Source organism: Dipodomys spectabilis, unplaced genomic scaffold (genome assembly GCF_019054845.1).
Source record: "Dipodomys spectabilis isolate Male_0828 unplaced genomic scaffold, ASM1905484v1 ptg000783l, whole genome shotgun sequence".
NCBI lineage: Eukaryota > Metazoa > Chordata > Mammalia > Rodentia > Heteromyidae > Dipodomys > Dipodomys spectabilis.
The window spans coordinates 11,468,905-11,489,254 of NW_024871460.1; the positions used below are offsets into that span (position 1 = coordinate 11,468,905).

General features: G+C 33.6%; 1 protein-coding gene across 4 annotated transcripts in view; it reads left to right on the forward strand.

Moving 5' to 3' along the window:
* Csmd3 (CUB and Sushi multiple domains 3) overlaps positions 1–20,350 on the forward strand; it is a 926,836-nt gene that overhangs the window by 806,006 nt on the left and 100,480 nt on the right. For all 4 annotated transcript variants that reach the window (XM_042673149.1, XM_042673151.1, XM_042673150.1 and 1 more), the window contains 4 exons: positions 3,501–3,597; positions 5,571–5,675; positions 18,213–18,331; positions 19,454–19,523. In XM_042673149.1, the coding sequence (XP_042529083.1) occupies positions 3,501–3,597; positions 5,571–5,675; positions 18,213–18,331; positions 19,454–19,523 (391 nt within the window). The remainder of the gene's footprint in view (positions 1–3,500; positions 3,598–5,570; positions 5,676–18,212; positions 18,332–19,453; positions 19,524–20,350) is intronic.

Consider the following 20,350-nt stretch of genomic DNA (forward strand, 5'->3'; position numbering starts at 1 on the left):
ATTTATGTGTATCTCTTGATTTTATTAGAGTATCTTAGAGGGAGAACTCCAAGGAGGTTATATTTCTTACAATAGTATCTGTGAAAAAGCAACTTTTGTGATGAAAAACACACAAAAAACATTGGTTATATCACAGATTGAAATATTAACATGATCATCATAATTTCATATAGCTTTCCAAAAAAGATATATGAACAATTGTATAATAGATAGATACCTGTTTTCTATGACTTCATATAGTTTTACAGGTGTTAATTCAACTCCATCCAATTCATGGTTCTGAAAGAAGAATCAGCAGCCTTAAAAAAATAAAAAATAAATAAATATAAATAAAAAAATATTAGTTAGCTCTTAGCTGGCTTACTGCTATTGTAATTTTTGATCATTTACTTGAGTGCCTTAATAGAGCACACAGCATCACTTTATAGTTCTATTGGTCATTTCATGCTTCTGCCCCTCTATGATTTTATTATACCAAGTTACATTTGCCCTGAATCCTAGTTGCAAATTGTATTAGACTCTTGTGGGTGCTGTAACAGATTACCATAAACTCCATAGCTACAATAGTAGAAAATTATTTTCTCACAGTAATAGGAGCCAGGAACAATGTAACTACAACAACAAAATTCCCCCACACACATACATCCAGATGGTAACAGATCCTGTTCCCCTCGCAGGCTCTTGAGAATCTTCCCTCTGCTCTTTGAAGTATCCCATATCTTGGTTTCCTGCCACATCACTACCATTTCTGCCTCAGTAGTCACATTGACTTCTCTTTCCCTCTCTCTCATCCAAGTTTGCCACTGAATCCTTCTATCTCAATATCTTTAAATCAATCACAACTCAAAGATATTTTTTTCAAATATAAGGTACCATTTACAGGTTACAGATATTAGGTTCTGTTGTTTCAGGAAGGCATCATTTAACAAGCATATAGGTATCTAGAATGAAACAAATCTTATTCCTTCCATTCTTGCAATAAATTTTCCTGAATCTGTCAGTTATTTCGTTCTGGCCATCCTTAGCTCTTAGTTACCCAAGTAAAAAAATAAATTATACCTGAATATTATCTCTTCTTGTTCGCTGTATATCACACAATCTCAAATAACTTCACTGATATCAACCTATGTGGCATCTGGTCTCCTTGGTGCTCTTCACAACCACAATCTAGTTTAGTCTTTTGTTGCTTCTCATTGCATTAATCATTAGAGTAATACTACAGGAGGTGTTGAAAATTTACTTTCATTCCACCGTGTGTCTGTTTGTGTGTATGTAACTGAGGCTTAAATTTATGGACACTCTGCTTTGCCTGATTGATTTTATATACTACTAGAACTTGAATTTTGGGTCTGTCATTTGCCAGGCAGTTACTCCAGCCCTGAGACATACCACCAGCTCTTTTTACTTCTATTTCCTTCCTAGTAGTAATGTATATAATTGATTATATGTAAATATACAATTAATAATTATAATAATATAATTAATATTTATATACATCATTAATCATTTATTAATTTGTTCATCCATTCTTCATTCACTTAGTAAATTATTTATGACAGGGCATCACCGTGTAAGTCTTGCTGGCTTCATACTCTTGACCCTCTTGCCTCGGGCTCCCTCAGCTACAATTACAGAGGTATATACCTTTACATTTGGCTTCACAATACAGTTTTGATTATCTCCCCCTCCACACACTTCTCTCCCTCAACTCCCTTCACACATTTCTAATTCCTTTAATGGGATATTAAAGAAACAGTTATACCTTCAAGGTTGAATAGTCGTTATTTTGTTGGCATTTGGTTTTTAATGACTCTTTCAGCTTTTTTCTTTCTTTTCAGCTAAGATCTCCTGAATCCTTAATGTAGACCACACTATTCTTAGACTTTTATAAGTATTAACTTAATTTCTAAAATGAATCTATGAATTAGACACCTTAGTGAAATGACTTATGTGAATACTTTGAGGTACAGAGGGATCATGAGGATTTCTTGGAGATTTATATCAGTAAGTAAAGGGAGTCAAACCAAGATGTCAGAGGATTTCTTATATTGACCATTGCCTTCTATTCTTTCTAACTTTCTGTTCTGTGTCTGATTTTGTATGTATGTTTCCTCTTATATAAGCACCCTCATCTATTGCTAAATTGAAATGTGGATGGTTGACTGAATCCAGCTCATGATCTCCCTTGCTTACATTTTTACACACTCAATAATTTCCTCAAGTGGAAAAACCTTCATTACATTAAGCTCAGCCCAAACATCAACTCCCACAGAAATCTTTACTCTTTTCTTTTCTTTCTTTTCACTTATTTTTCTTTTCTTTGGTTGCATGCATTCATTTCTTTTCCAGAACTAGAGATAAAGGGAATTCAGTTATGAAGAGGGAATTGAAGAGTGTGTAAGGAAATGACAGTTATAATGCAATCATACATCTTTAATTCTTGAATTCTGCTCTTCTTTTTTTGTTCTGGAACATTGCCATTAGGCTTAGTGCCAGTCACACAGGTAGGGTATCTAATGCCATGTGGCATGCACCCCTGGAAAAGAAGTGGCAGCATTCACTTGAATGGAAGTTCTGATTAACTCATTTCCAGATAAGAAATATTCAATGAAGGCAGTTATCACAATTACATACAGACCGCATGGAGTTTCTACATTGAGAATAGATTTAGCTAAATAGGATAATTTTATCATATTCAAGTATTGATTTTCTTCCTTTGAAACTATAATTTATTTAATAAACAAGGAGCAAAACAGATGATTTCCTTTCTTGTGAGGGTCCTATGTATTCTTGCAAAGGTTCAAGCTGTGCCAAGTGATGTACGACAAAGTAGCACATGTCTCTTTCTTTAAATAAAATTTAATCGACATGAGAAGAATTCAATCCGGCATTTTCCTTCCAACTGGAGAGACCTTCACACTGATTTAGTAATTATGACTCCATTCATTAAAAAGCAAATAAATCTTTAAAAATTGCATCCATATATGTAGCAAAGTATTTTCTTAAGCTGCTCATACTGATAGTAATGTTGAAAAATTAGAAGTGAAATTGAACAATGATTTGACAGAAGAAGAATGCAAGAAGAGATCCAATTATAATGAATATTATCCTTTGTGTCTTTGGGCCATAAGTGTGACTATTTTCTAATAGCTAAAGTCAACAAGAAAAATTATACACTGATAAGCATCTTTCACTTGAATATGTCAACCAATTGTTTGGGATTCATATGCAGAAATCCTTAGCATGAAGTCCTTAGTTTAACTCAAAGCTTTTAATTTTGACACTACTCTAAGAAAATGACATTCTCATCATTGAACTTATAATGAATATTGTTAACTATTTAATGAAGAGTTTCTCATACAATCAGACCATGTAAGTCAGTGCCATCATGATAAAAATCCATTTTGTTAAGGGACAAGGCAACACTGTGATGTACAGAAATCTTCCAGTTGGAAGTTATCCAGTAAGAGATGTGTTCTTACTTGATTATTGTTTTTCAGGTTCAAGTTGTTAGCTTTGCTACAGAACATAACTGGGATTCTTTGGATTTTTATGATGGAGGAGATAACAATGCCCCAAGACTTGGAAGTTATTCAGGTAAAAAAAAAAGAGTTTAATGAAAATTTAATTATAGTTAGGAATTAAAAAATACTTTTAAAAGAACTCCCAAAAAACTCTGACTGAAGTTTAATTTAGTTTTTTCTAAACTATACACAATTAATTAAATCACAAGTTTATACATTTGGAGATCTTAAAAGTAACTCAAAATTACTGTTTAAAAGCTGATAATATTCTATGTTTATTTAATTAATAATGTTTTGTGAAATGGATAACATTTTCACTGAAGTGTGATTTAGAAATAATATGTGCAGTCTTGTCCTTAAAGATCATGAAAAGTTCAACTGTGCTTGGTAATTATAATATTTTCTCTCACTAGAATGATGTGTACTCAGTAAAATACTTACATTGATTGCATAATACTATAAGACATCATTGAAAATTGACAAAGTGTTAAATTATTTCTATAAGTATAATTTGGTAGAACTAGTATCTACATATGTAACAATTCCAGATGGAAAAGCTGAATAAAATATTCTGATTTGTCATACCAGATAGTGACTTATTTTTTAATCTTTTGTAGATTTATTAGGGTTTAAAGATAATTCATGCAATAATTACAAACTTCTGCATAATATCAAGAGTTTTTATTGTAAAACATTTTAAGGTCTGAAAATACTGAGTTAGGCCATAAACTTACATATTTCAGATAGTACTGAAAACGTTTTGAATGATTTTAGTTTTTAAGAAAATTTTTAAATGGAGTATAACCAGTTATTTAGAATCACCAGTGAGGAGATGAAAGAAGATTCAGGTAAAATGACAAAAAGTTCCATAAAATTTTGAGCATTCTTTTACTTAGAATGGATTAAGTACAATATTTTCTTAATAATGACCATAACAATGATTTAAAGGGAGTTAAATCTACCAGCTGATTATCAAGTAGTAGCTCTGTATGAAGCGTGTCCTATTTTTCTCATTTGTTCTTTCTAGCAATTGAAGTTGTAGAACAAATGCTAGAATGGTAAGTAGGACCCCAGAGCCAGAGTTCTTGATGACCAGGATTTGCTAACTGGCAGGTCTAGGGCCCTGCGAGTTTGTTTTTTCCTGGCTCTGGTGATGGCAGCTAGGACAACAAGGAACATGGTTACTGAAAGAAATACAAAACAAAATCTTGTGTGCTGTATTGGGTAAAGAATTCTTGTTCTCTTCGAGAAGGCATATGGAGTAAGGTTCATAAACTTGTAACAAGCAAGGATGAAGGAACTAGGTTCTTATAATGATATATTTCTAACACTGTCAACTTACATGCTTGTTGAACTTTATCTCAAAGTATACAATTGAGAGCTATTCTTATTTTTGAAATTGCTTCAGTTGGAGTCTTAAGGCTTTTATGGTAGTCGAACAGTAATTAGTTCAAGCAGGTATTTTATTTTTTCATACTCAATGATTGCACGGAATAAAGTTGATTTCCTCAAGAAGTTTCGACCTCTGCTATAATGCATTTGCTGAGACAGGCTAATATTAGTTCAAAATTATCAGCTTTGTTGTCAGAGGATAGACAAACACACTAAGGTACTTTCTCTGGTGTAGGATTAAACACACACACACACACACACACACACACATATATGAAAGCAAATAACTGTATAGTTTGACATTATTGTCTTAAGTTCCTATGTCTTAGAAATCGCACAACAGTTTTTAAATTAAATTGATATTAGCTCATGCATGGGCTACTGAATTGCACATGGCATTTTAGTTGGTATGTAAAGCTTTTGTTTTGAGTTTGTACAGAATTTTTCTTTTATTTTTAAGCCTCTTCATAGAAAGAGTTATCTCCCTAAAAATAGAGATTATGAGGAAGAGTATAATGAAAGACGAGTATGTGAGAGATATTTCTAACAAAACTTATTGAAAACATGGAATATTAAATGGTTAGTATTTACTTACCTACTTTTACTGAAGTTTATTTTGTAATCTTTGTCATGCCTTTTAAAATGTCATTTCAGGCACAACAATACCCCATCTTTTGAATAGTACATCTAATAATTTGTATCTAAATTTTCAATCGGACATCAGTGTTTCTGCTGCAGGATTTCATCTTGAATACACAGGTAAAATATTGTCATCTAAGAACACATTTTTTGCCTGTCTTCAGATATTTTGTGTGTCCCAGGTTTTTTTTTTATGAATATAGAAACTACAGCAATTTGAGAAAGAAAACTCTTAATCTTATTAAAAGTTATTAAAGATTCTTGAAGTGCTCTTTAATTCAGTTAAAAAAATTTATGGATAAAATTCTAATGATTTTGCAGGAGGCTTATGCCTATAATCCTAGCTACTTAGGATTTTGATACTTAAAGAAGCTCAATTCAAAGCCAGCCTAGGCAGAAGAGTCCAGAAGACTCCATCTTTAATTAACCATTAAATTCTAGACTAGAAGTGTGGCTCAAGTGCTGTAGCACCAGCCATGAACAAGTAAGTTTAGTGAGAACTGAAGATTTTTCATTCAGGCCCTGATACACACACACACACACACACACACAAACACACACACACACACACACACACACACACACACACACACACACAATTTCTAATGATTTTGCTAGACTTTACAAACATTTCTTTTGTTGTTGTGGTAAGAATAATTAATATGAGATCCACCCACTTAGCAAATTTCTTATGGCAATATGATATTAATTATAACCCCATATTGAATAACTGAAACTTTGTACCTGTTGACAGATATGTCTCCGTTATACCTTTTCCTATCATCTAGGAAGAACCATTCTACTATATTTAAATAAATATTTTAGCTATGTCATGAAAGTTGAATCTTGTGGTATTTTTCTTTTAGATTAGTGTTTGTGCTATATATCTTCCAGGTTCATTTATATTCCTTTATGTGGAATTCTTTTTTTTTTACGTTTAGGAAATACTTCATTTTATTTATATTCCACACTTTCTTTATCTGTCCATCTATTAAAGAGTCTCTAGGTTTTTGATTTTATGTTTGGCACTATTTGAAAATGCCTCAGTGAACACTGAGTACAAATGTATCATCAAGTTTCTGATTTTAATCCATCTGGACATAAACTAAAATGTAGGACGATGAATTCTATGCTATTTTTTTTAAGTTTTTTAAGTTTTAGAAGTATCGCCAACAATTATCTATAACATTTTAGATTTCTACCAGCAATGCAATTGCTGGTGTGCCATTCCCTAGTGACTGGTGATATAAACTATATATATTAGGAACTAATGCTCTATAAGTAGGCAGAATGTGTCATGAAACGTACAAAATGGCACATCACAATGTTCACTTTATTAGAAAGGGCACATAAAAAACATTGTATATTTGATAGTTATTCATAATACAGACCATTAAAAAGAGTAAACTGAAGAAACTTTTAAATCTGAGGGCAACTTATCTCACTCTGAAATGCATTGTAGAGCCTTTGCTTTGAAGTATAAGATCATGAAAATTTAATGGGATTATTTGTGTAATTACTTGTTATACTTATTGCTTAGAAACTCTTAACTTTCAACAAATGAAGGAAATAGAGCTGTATGCTAATCAATAAAAATAGGCTTTATTAATGTAGTTAGCTTCCTTTGACAGATAATTCAGAGTTTCACTGGTACACGGGAAGGAAACAATGACAAGTAGCTTTACATCTCAGAATTTTGTAACTAACAAACAAATGCCTTTGGAAAGAAACAACATGTTAGATGTAATATAAATTATTTTGTGTGCATGTGCCAGTACTGGAGCTAGAACCCAGAGCCCATGGTCACCACTTAACTCTTTTTCTCGTATGTTGGTACTATAACTATTTGAACCATGCTCTACCTTTGGGAGGTGAAATGGAAACAAGAGCATCCCCCAGTGTTGTCTGCCTTGGCTGGCTCCGAATAGGATCTCAGACTTTGTGCCTGGGCTCACCTGTGATCCTTGGACTGTGATCCTCCTACAATCATTTTTTTCATGGTTTAGATTATAGACATGAAATTAACTTGTTCTTTAAGATGGTGTCTATCCTATTTTTTGGCCCAGGCTGACCTTGTCCTTCCAGTGTCAGTCTTCTTGTGATATGTGTGAGTGTGACAATCAAATCAGTATAATTGTTAATCATTTCCTTTGTGTTGGGAACAGGCAAATGTCTCTGTATGATCTATCTTTAAATGTTCAATTAAATATTAGCAACCATCCCATACTGGGCTATGGGCTATTTAGAATTATTTTTCTTATCCAAAATGTTTCTCAGTAGTCACTGGCTGTCTCTACCCCACTCTACCAAAGCTCTGTTGACCACAGTTCCAGTTGTTAATTCTAGGCCATTCTTTCAGCTCTTACTCATACGTGAAAATGTGGCATTTGTTATCTTGTGCCTTGCTTTATTTCACTTAATGTCCTTCTCTTCTCAAAACAACAAAGCTGGAGCCATCTTATTTTGGAATAATATTCACCCATGTATATGTAGCACATTTTCTGTGCCTGACTCCCAGGTTGATACTATAGCTTGGCTAATTCAAGTATGCAGTATTGCAGGAAGAGGTGAACTATCACTATGACATAAACGTTTTCTATTTTTTTGGTAGGAGGGGAGTAGTAGCAGTATACCTTTCTGCCAAATTGCATTGTGGACCCTATGATATTTCCACTCCAGCTTTTTCAAGCATACCCTTGGGTTTTTTGTTTTTGTTTTTATAATGGCTGTATCTCTCTCTCTCTCTCTCTCTCTCTCTCTCTCTCTCTCTCTCACACACACACACACACACACACACACACACAGCAAGTCTGACTGAAATAAATTACCTAGATATTTAGATATATAAAAATACATGAACCGTTATGTTCTGCAGAAATAACTTTGTGTGAGACAGGTGATATATAAACAGGGTAGTTATAATATGTATTTTTTTCTGAAAACTAAACACCTGTTTCGCTCACAGTTTTTGGCGGTTCATTTGTGACAGTCTGAAGTATAACTTCTTTCCACAGGGTAACATAATAAGGAAAATGAAGGTCTTATAATAGCAATGCAAATGCCAGCAACAGATGCAGAAAACTTGAAGGTTTCCTATAAAAACAAGATTGATTTTTTTCATCCATGAAAGTAGATTCTTCCTACATTCCTCAAGGAACATTTGAAATAGTAAAGGATTCAGGAAACAGAACAGGTGTTCTTCTGTCTTGGGAAATAAATTTTGGCTGAGATTTTTCCTGCAAATATTTTATACATCTGATTTTCCTACTGTTGATGAGATTTTAAAAAAATCTAGATTACTAATAGCAGAGACATTACATAGGCAAATTGTCCTTTATTTACTTTTAAAAGAAAATTGCTAACATATTAGCTATTTTTAGCATAGCGAATTTCACCCTTAAAATTTGAGATAGTGTCATTTGAGCTGAGTATCACCTTTTCTCTTTTTAATGGCTTTTTTTTTATTTTGTAGTACTAAGGATTGAACCTAGGATTATGCATGATGGTCTTTTAACTTTGAAGTATCTCTAATGTTTATTGTGATTGTGATTATTTATGTCAGACAGATGTGATATCCTTCTGCTCAATTTATTTTTTGCAGACCATGGTCTCATTAATATTTCTATATTTGATTATTTTCTAGTGTTGTTATCACTATACATCTTCATTAAATTTTAAAACTTTAGTTGAACACTTTCCCAGTTCTTTGTACTAGGAGTAAGTGTTACACATTTGTATAAGATCTACAACTAAAAATCCTTCACATAAATTGCGCACAAAGATATGCATCCAAATACTTTCAAAATGATGGCGGCATTATTGACGTTTATGTAAACCATCACTTATTAGATAATTGTCTCAAAGATGTTTAAAAACTTCCAATGCCAAAATTTAACCAAGATTTTCCATCTGATTTCTGAAATACAGCATACTGCTTGCATTTTCCACAAGCTCCCAAGATTTCAGAATGATCAATGTATACAGAGTTTACATATTATTTTGGTGATGCAGAAAGAACATGGTAATTCTATATGTAAGGATTCCTGTGGATGGAGTTAGGGAAGTCTCCATTAAAAGTGCAAATATATATATATATATATTTATTTATTTATTTATATATCTTATGCTGAATAAGATTAAGTGATTGATTTGTAGGAAACTTGGTATCTGAAAAGATCTACTGGAATTTGGATGGGTTTAAAAGCATTTACTCTGATATTAGATTTGGGTTTCTATTTTGGCACTGACTGTTGATAGCCATGTGACAGAAAGATCCAGAGCTTCCATAAAAACCCAATTTCTTCACTCATAATATGAGATTCTATCTTGAAAGATTGTTTTCCTTGGCATTATCCATGTCAATTATCTATTGCCCAGAGAGAAATAGTAAACGTTCAGAAATGTTCTGTACTGCTGAGGAACACAGAAAGCTTGAGTACCAAAAGAAATTTGTAAGTGCTTGATGATTACATGAAAGATGTGACATATGTCTTCTCTTGTAGAAAGAATAAATACATGGATGGATTTCAATTTGGGGAGTTACATGGATTATAGTAATAAAAGTGAAAAATGAATAGCATAGATGGAATATCCCACAGGAGGGAGACTGAGATGAAGCCATCCTGATGGTTCACAAGAGAAATTCTGAAAGCAGACAGTCATTGTGGTCAAGATTGACAGCACAGGAATATTAATGTGGAGAAATTGAGGCTGATACCTGGTTAGTCACTGAGGATGAGAAAGAGAGAGGTTGAGCAAAGGATCCTGATATTCTCTTTTGGTTTTGACTTCAGAAAATGTCTGCTTAGTCAGTTTGTATTCCAATGGAAAGCTGATTGTTTTTATTTCTTACATTATAAAAATTGATTCTTAGTTCTTAACTATTGACTTAAGTCAAGGTCAATACAAACACTTTTATTTGATTGTCATAATCAAATCCCAAACCTTGTACTGGTAAATAGGTACATAATGAATTTCCTAACTAATGATTATGTAGAATTATATATTTAATTATACGAGGAATGAAGTTATGTATGCATCTATCTATCTATTTATCTATCTATCTATCTATCTATCTCTCACCAATAGAAAAAAAATTTGAATCAGTGAAAACTTTCTAAATTGCAGACACAAAATAAGATAACACGCACATATTTTCAAGTTAAAATTTTATTTCTATTACTTTTTCTGTTCCTGGAAGTTTGGTGTTTTATTCAAAAATCCTAAAGGCGTTGGCAATATATAAAATAATACCTAATATTAATGGAAAGATTGAAAAAGTTTTGCTTTTTTTAATTAAAATTGATATTGAGGAAATGGAAAAAAGACAGAATAAAGGAAATCATACTGTCCTACCAGCCTTGGGAAATTGATACAACATATTCAGAATCTGGGGGTACATTTCTTTCTGTTGAGAATATGATTTGGAAGACTAGATTCATATTTTGACACCACTGATCATGACTATATTATTCTTTATGTTGTGAGTATGGTGCTAATTAAACATTCACATGAGGAGATGTAACTATTAAATTCTAAATAAATGTCATCCAAATTTTCTCTTATGGAAAGCACTGAAAATTTCCTTTGCCTAATCCATAGTAGCATGAGCATATGGGAATTGATTATTTCCTTTTCAATTTATGTATTTGAAGGCCTTTCTTTCTTTTTTCTTTTTCTTTTCTTTTTTTTCAATCCTGGTCCTGGTCCTGTCCCTGAACCTCTTTGTGCTCAAGGCTAGTGCTCTACCATTTTAGCCAGAGTATCAGTCCTAGTTTTTTGAGTATTTTATAGGAGATAAGAGTCTCATGGGCAGTTTTCTGCCCAAGCTGGCTTCAAACCACGATTGTTAGATCTCAGCCTCTTGAGTAGCTAGGATTACAAGAATGAGCCACTGGTGCCCCAGTGATTTTGAGTAATTTTAAGAAAATGTGTTTGAGGTTGTCATCATACAGCTTGTATCATTGTTCTCCTTGCAAGAGAAAATGTTCTTAGCTTGTGAGATTTCACTACATATATACATTTTTAACTTCTCTTTTCTCTATATATCTAATGCTATTTGTTATATCTGCCACCAATAATTTCTCTGTAAAGTTTGGGAAATCTCTTGTGGCCTGAAAGTAACTTTTCATCTTATGTATAGTTATAGGAATACTTTGAATGGCCTCATTCATAAAAGCATAGAAATAACAAAACAATAAAATAAATATTGGGAAGTTTATGCATTTAACTCTAACTTACATTAGGAAAAGTTTTGATTCAGCAAACATTACTTCTTTTTATCCTCAGGCAACACAATTAAGACATAATGTATTAGTTCTTAATGAGTTGACTTTTGTAATCACTAAATATGGTCTCTTCTTTAGGAAATGACATAATGGATGTTTTGAGAAAAGCAGGCATTTTAAGATTAATTAGACTTTTGAATACAGTATTTTTTTTTGTTTAAACTAAGTTATATACTTGAACATCCCATAAATTATTGAATGTGGAAACACCCCTTTCCTAAATTAAATGATCAGCATTTGTCATATCTAATTTTAATTGCCATTAATTCCGGATATATTTCATGCAAATAAGCATAATTAATCTTTATAAACTCATTTCCAACTTTAATTATATATATCCCTTACACATTTATCATAATTTGTTTTGTCTTTTCTTTTGATCAAAATTTATTTCCTGATAATCTTGCTGCTTTTACTTATATATGATTTATAGTTTTGACCTAGGTTTTTAAATTCTTTATTCATTATCTTCATATATTTATTTCTATCTTGAATTTTTTAGACTGATCCTGCTCTCCTTAATCTTGAAGTAGAGCAGTTACCAATAGAACAAACATTTCATTTTATCAATCAATATGATAAGATAAATAAATTATCAGTGTTTTATAAAAATATTTATATACTTTCTTAATAGGAATATTCTGTAATTATTTGTTGATAGCAATTACATAAAATCTATTAATTTTCACAAAAAGATGTTCGTCATGACACAGGAAATATATACTATAACAGAGACATATACATCTAAAATTCAGCTAACATCTTCACATCCATGCCTAAAAACCTTCAATAATAATAGAAACATGTTTATTTTGATTTTTCTATCTTTTCCATATTTTATGTATTTTTCACATATTGTCTTTTTTGAAGATCAGTAAATATTAAAGTCAGAATTATTCCTTCTAAAATCATATTCATAAACATTCATCACATTGCAAGTTACATGGAAAATATTTCATACATATTTGTATGCTAGATTACTTGATTCTGAGACATTATCTCAGTAAAAGTCTGCATAAATGCCAATAAAGTTTTATAAAGATCTTCAAATTATAAGCCCAACTGATCATGAATATATCCTCTAATGATGACAAGTATCTTTTTATTCTCAAACTGTTGTTTTCCTTCCTTCCTTCCTTCCTTCCTTCCTTCCTTCCTTCCTTCCTTCCTTCCTTCCTTCCTTCCTTCCTTCCTTCCTTCCTTCCTTCCTCTCTCTTTCCTTGCCTACCTCCCTTTCCTCCCCTCCTTCCTTCCCTCCTTTCTTACTTCTTTGCTTCCTTCCCATTTTTTTGGGCCCATCTTTGGGCTGGAACCCAGGGCCTAGGTGCTGACCCTGAGTTTTTTGGCTCAAGGTTAGGGCTTTATCTCTTTGAGCCACAGCTATACTTCTGGCTGTTTTGGTAGTTAATTGGAGATAAAAGTCTCCAGATATTAACTTCTCAGGCATGACTGAAACTTGATCTTTAGATCTCAGCCTCATTAGTAGCTAGCAATATAAGACTATAGCTAAGCCACCAGCACTCAACAAATTATTGTCTTTTGTAATGGTAATCATAATATGCCAAATTGTAATACTGGTGTATACTTTAAAAAATCATCTAAATTAGCATGAGTAGAAAATTAGTCATTTTAGGTTATAAACAATCATTGTTAATATGACAAAAGTAATAGCTTCTAATACTTTGAGCCAGATTAACAGCCTAGGACAATTGGATAGCAGTTAAAACAGGACGTTTTGAATGGATTTGTTTTTGAATCATTTTCTGTTTTTTTTTGGGGGGTGGGTATTATAACAAATTGACTCCATCCTATTATGAAAGATTTAATCTGAGAGTGTCTTTGAATGTCAAAGAAACGATTTTTATAAAATTTATACTCACAAAGATAAAATGGCCCTCTCTTGACTGCCGCTATTAACAGAAAACTAGCCTTGGTAAGTAGAAGAGCTAAAATCCTTTCTGCTGGTGATTACTCAAAGTACTTTCTTCAATAAAAATATTACTTAAAATAGATATTTTAAATATATATTTGAACAGTTTTACTTGAGTAAGTTAAAAGTGACTGCAGTTTTGAACTTCAGCATTTCTAAGTATTTCAAATTTACTTTCTTTTTTTAACTGTCTCAGAATTTTCAGTTAATAATACATTTTTTTAGTTGTTATTTATTTTTATTGTGAAAATACTGTACAGAGGGGTTACAATTACGTGGGCAAGATAATGAGTACATTTCTTATCAAGCATTGTAGCCTCCTCCTTTGTTTCCCCTTCCCATCCCTTCCCAGCCTCCCCCCGCCCCTCCCACCCAATCCTCCCTCCCCCCACCAAAGTTGTAAAGTTCGTTTGCGACATGACAACTTGTACTTCTCATTGTTACAACGCGTCCACCTATATCCTTATTTAAACGACGTGTTAAATTTACTTTTTTCAATTTATATAAAATAATAGCTATTATGAGGGGCAAACATGAATGAGGTTCTCATTCTTCTGCTCTGGCATTTCTGATCACTGCATTCATTTACTGTCTTCCTCGAAACTATTGTATCCAGTGGAGATTAATTAGTATAACAGAATATCTTCTAGATAAATAGACACACTTACTTTCAGTGCCAAATATACTACTATCATCAACTCATCTAACTAATGTTAGAAAGAATGTATATCATTATAGAAAATTCAGAAATAAAGAAAATTATAAGACAGTACACACAGGCCATCTATAATCTCATAACCAAATGTCAGAAACTACATTATTTGATATATTTCATTTTGGTATTTTTCTGTATGAGTATATTTATCTTAGCTTTTAGTTTAAAAGTTACTATCACATAGTTTATAGAGTTTGTATCATTTCTATAGTGAAAATGCTTTGCAAGCATCATTCTTTGATAAAATCTAAAAGCTTTGCTTAAAATAAAGCTTTAAATATTCTACAACATCTATGCCACAGCTTTATATTTGACTCCTTGAGAAGGCAGTTACTCCTACTCTGGGATATTATAGTTGCTGTATTTGTGACCTTCCACTTGTTGGAAGGAAGAGAAATGGAAGTGCATGAAATTTGATGTTCTCTGTTAAGAATGAGCACAAGCATGACTTAAAATAATATATTTTCTGCTCAGGACTACCCAGAGACTGAGAACATATAGAAGGAAGGCCAAATCATATTGAAAGAAATATATGCTCATATCATAATTCACTTTTTTGTGGGTGTTCCAGTCTTGATGCTTAAACTCAGGGCCTGGGTAATATCCCTGTGTGTTTTTGCTCAAGGCAGGCATTCTACCACTTGAGCCAAAGCTCTACTTCCAGATTTTTTGGTGATTAATTAGAGCTTGGAGAGGGAGAGAAAGTGGGAGGAAAATGAGAGATGGGATAACAAGTTTGAGCAGTAAAGTAGTCACTACTTTGTATATGTAACTGTGACCTTTCTATACATCACCTTGGCAATAAAATTAAATTTAAAAACATAAAAAAGAGCCCACAAACTATCCTATCTGGGCTGGCTTTGAAATGTGATCCTCAGATCTCAGCCTCATGAATAGCAAAGATTATAGGCATGAGCCACAGGCACCCAGTCATAACTCACTTTTAAAATTTAGTATTTTCTAAAAAGAGCTGTTTTAATCTGTGAGGCCTACTAATGTGTATTAAAACTAATTAAATCCACCATGGCAATTTCTTTAATTTTCTTCTTTTATGGTGCTGAGATTTGATCTCAGAGCATCACACTTGCATGGAATACTTTCTGGGTCAGCACTCCATCACTTGAGCCATGCCTCTGATCTAGCATTTTGCTGGCTATTTTGGAGATCCTGCCATAAGGGCTAGACAGTTCAGGCTGACATTGATCCAGTGTTCTTCAGATCTCCGTCTCATAAGCAGCTAGAATTACAGCCATGTGTAATTCACACTTGGCTTATAGTTTCTTTTTGTATCACAGGAGCTAATTGAAAAAGGATAACTTACCTATAACAACTTTAAAAATTAGGATATAATCTAGTGGTAAGTAGGGTATTTCTAGATTCCCCAGACCCCAAAGAAATCAAGAATTTAAAACCATTTCCATTGGGAAATATGAAACATGGTACATGTATCAAGGCCTAGGTATTGTAAGAACTAGGGCCAAGGATACCAGTTTACGTGCTTCCAAGATAACATCCAAGAGGACCTCACATGTATAACCAAAGAACCACTTGTTCTTACTGTCTTACATTCTTGTGAAAAGGCCTTCATGTTATCTTCTCTGCTTTATTCTGAACAGTATTAGATAAGCATCATCTATTGGCAGAATTAGGCATTGATATTTACTGGGAAATAAGCAAGACAAGAATTCTCTGTGTTTCATATACTATGCTTTCATTCATACAAACAGTGTTTGCCTCCTTAAGACACTGTGCACAGAACTGTCTTTCAGTCTATTCATACAGAAGAAACATATATTGAACATCTAACTGCAACAAGTAGCCATTGTAAGGAAATGTAGAGATTGATACAACAAGGGTATTTTTCAAACAGAGAATATATGGTCCAAGAGTGAAGGAATATATAAGCGATAATCCTTTTTAATGTTTTCTTGTTAATTCTTGTCTATGATTTTGAACCAGGATAACTACCGTACTCCTATTCCTTCCTGCTTCATATTATTTTTCAGAGGATTTTATGTGACTCAGAAAATAAGCATGCACTACCCCCATGCTCAGCTTGTGGAGAGACTGTCTTGATAACATGTTTTGCTTTTGTGTGTGTGTATGGGTTTTGGGGGCTTGGCCTTGGGGCCTAGGGGTTGTCCTTGAGCTCTTTTGTTCTAGGCTAGTGCTTTACCACTTTGAGCCAACAGTGCCACTTACAGTTTTCTGTTGGTTAATTGGAGATAAGAGTCTCTTGGAAGCCAGGTGCTAGTGGCTCACTCCTGTAATCCTAGCTACTCAGGAGGCTGAAATCTGAGGATCGGGGTTCAAAGCCAACCCAGGCAGCAAAGTCTATAAAACTCTTATCTCCAATAAACCACCAAAAAACTGGAAGTGGCACTGTGGCTCAAGTGGTAGAGTACTAGCCTTGAGCTGAAGAGCTGAGGGACAGCGCTCAGGCCCAGAGTTCAAGCCCCATGATTGACAAAAAAAAAAAAAAATGAGTCTTTTGGACATTTTGCCCCAGCTGCCTTGGGCTGGCTTTGATCTACAATCCTCAGATCTCAGGCTTCTGAATAGTTGGACTACAGGTGTGAGCTACCAGCATCCTGGCTTAACATCATTTTTTATCATTGCTGTTGTTGTTTGTGTTTGTGGCACTGGCTGGCCTTGAATCACAATCTTTTTCCTCCTCCTCCTCCTCCTCCTGCTCCTCCTCCTCCTCCTCCTCCTCCTCCTCCTGCTTCTCTTCCTCCTCCTCTTCCTCCTCCTCCTCCCCCCTCCCCCTCCCCCTCCCCCTCCCCCTCCTGCTTCTCTTCCTCCTCCTCTTCTTCTGTTGTAGTTGTTGTTGCTGTTGTTTTAATGCAGTGCATATAGTGATAGGAGATTGGGACTTATAAGCTATGTAATTGATGCATCTGTTTAACTTGAAAATGTAAATTTCAAAGTAATGAGCATAATACAATGATAGTTATTAATATTTTCATAACCGTAGCTTATAAGCACAAAATATTTTATAAAAAGTAGTTTACTAATGCTTTAAACAATTCAGTTTGAAGCCGGGCGCTGGTGGCTCATGCCTGTAATCCTAGCAATTCAGGAGGCTGAGATCTGAGGATCGCGGTTCAAAGCCAGCCCGAGCAGGAGAGACTGTGAGATTCCTATCTCCAATAAACCACCAGAAAACCGGAAGTGGCGCTGTAGCTCAAGTGGTAGAGCGCTCGCCTTGAGCTGAAGAGCTGAGGGACAGCGCCCAGGCCCAGAGTTCAAGCCCCATGACCGACAAAAAAATAAAATAAAATAAACAATTCAGTTTGCTCTGTAATGCACAGCAAATAATTTTAATCATAGAAAATTCTCAATATCTCCTCAAAGTGAAATGTAGTTTGAAATGACATCAGGATTCAGGTTGACTAACAGTTGTATATGTGATTTAAGAATGCATACAATGAGCCAGGCACTGATGGCTCATGCCTGTAATCCTATCTACTCAGGAAGTTGAGATCTGAGGACAGTGATTTGAAGTTAGCCCAAAGAGCAAGAGTCCATGAGACTCTCATCTCCAATGAATCACAGAAAAATCTGGAAATTGCAATTATGATTCAAGTTGTAGAGCACGAGCTTTGTACAAAAGGGAGTTCAGGGACAGTACCAAAACCCAAGCCCAAGCATTGGCAAAATAAACAAACAAACAAAAACATACAATGAAGGTTCCTCATATTATTATAATCTCATATTTCTAGCAATTGGTTTGGATTCTTGTCCTGAGCCACAAACTCCTAGCAGTGGGATTAAAGTTGGAGACAGATATATGGTGGGTGACGTGGTGTCCTTCCAGTGTGACCAAGGATATTCTCTACAGGTAAGTCAATTGCTAAACTCTTGTTTAGACTTAAAGGATAATAGTTTTATATATATATATATATATATATATATATATATATATATATATACACACACATACACACACATCTCACACACACACACACACACACACACACACACACACACACACTTATATATGGGAAAACTGATGAATAACTGAAATTGTTTTGTGGGTAACTAACCAAGAGTGACTTTTGAATCAAAATGGATCTTTAATTTCCTTTAAGTCTTATTCAGACAGGATTGTTACTATGACAAACTAGGTTGGAAAATAAAATATAGTATAAATTATAGCATTAAATGAAATTCCATGATAAGATGATTATGAATTTGCCAAATTAGCATAAATCTACTAGAACATATTTTGTAAAATGAATATATTTTCAATTTATATGTTATTTTTTTGTATCACTCCTAATGTATTTGGATTTTTTTGTGGGGGGGGGGGATTAGTCCTGGGGCTTGAACTCAGGTCCCAGGCACTGAGTTCCTTGAACTTTATAGCACAAGGCTAGTGCTGTATCACTCTGAAACAAAGCCCCAGACTTCTGTGGTTTTGATGATTATTCTCATGGATTTTCCTGCCTAGACTGGCTTTGAACTATGATCCTCAGATTTCAGCCCCCTGGGTAACTAGGTCTAAAGTCATGAGCCACCAGTACCCAGCTAGAAAGTGTTTTTGAGAGACATAAATCAACAGCATCACAAAATACTCCCTAAGAATAGACTAATTTAGAAATTATTGTTTAAAAACCTTTGAAGCATTGATTTGTTTATAACAATGTACTATAAAGCACTATGCATAAGGTCCTTCTCTACATGTTTCTAATTATTGCAGTAGCAATAAAACATTTTTGTAGTGAGATGTGAAGTCTTACTTTTTTCTACCAAGACTTTAAGATACTTAAGTCACATTTTATGATGTCTATGTAATTGCCTTTGTTAGAGTATGGTATTCGGAAATTTCTAGTAAAAGTGAAATATATGTGAAAACAACAATAATTATTTAAGCTTCTTTTTGCAGTAATCTGTCAGTGTGTGAAATTTAATCCAACCTGTGTTGGAAGTATGTAGTGAGCTGTGTGTCTTGCTTGTGCAGGGTCATTCACACATCACTTGCATGCCTGGACCTGTGAGAAGATGGAATTATCCAATCCCTATTTGTTTGGGTAGGTTCCAGAATTATAATGTGTAAGCTTTGACAACTTTTAAAAGTATACCATTTATATCATATTTCAAGCATGCAGCTTGCCTTTCCGCAGGTTTTATGGAGATGTATGTTTCATTTGGTTTATTTGGAATTTTTACAATCTTAACACATACATTTCAATACCAATGAATGAGTTTTAAACTGTAGGCACTGAAGATAGAATTGGTGTCTTTTAAATTTTCTTTTAATTTCTGTGGCATTTTCTCTAAATGACATGTTACAAATAATTGTAATTCATTGGAAAAAATTAAATATCTCATTCCTTGCTACTGAACCTGGTAAGCAAACTAAATAATCTATTATGGGAGTATGGCATATCATGTGATTTCTTCTGCAGCAAAGACAACTGTTTTATGCAATATATCAAGAGGAAAATATTTTTTTCTTTCTCATCTTTGCAATCATTATAAAACTACTAATATGCCTAGCTCTACTGATTATGAAAATGAACTTTAAAACATTTTGTTGCCATTTGGGAAGGTAGAAATAGAAGAAATTATAAATGATTTTTAGTGTTAAATGATACTGTTGATGACACTGTAGTATTTTAACAAATCAAACATGCTGCTGATTAAAGTTGTTGGAAAAGATAGTCAATACATAACTTCTGTAATGAAGAATAATTAAGATCAGTGGGAGAAAAAGGTAACCATTTCTTAAAACTATTTTTTTGGCCAGGAAAACAGCACAGGCAAAAGAATTTCAATGACTTTTGTGATTGATTCTTTGTACAGTGGCACACTTGTGTTTATTCATCTGCTTCAATGTTCATATGTAGGGTTTAAA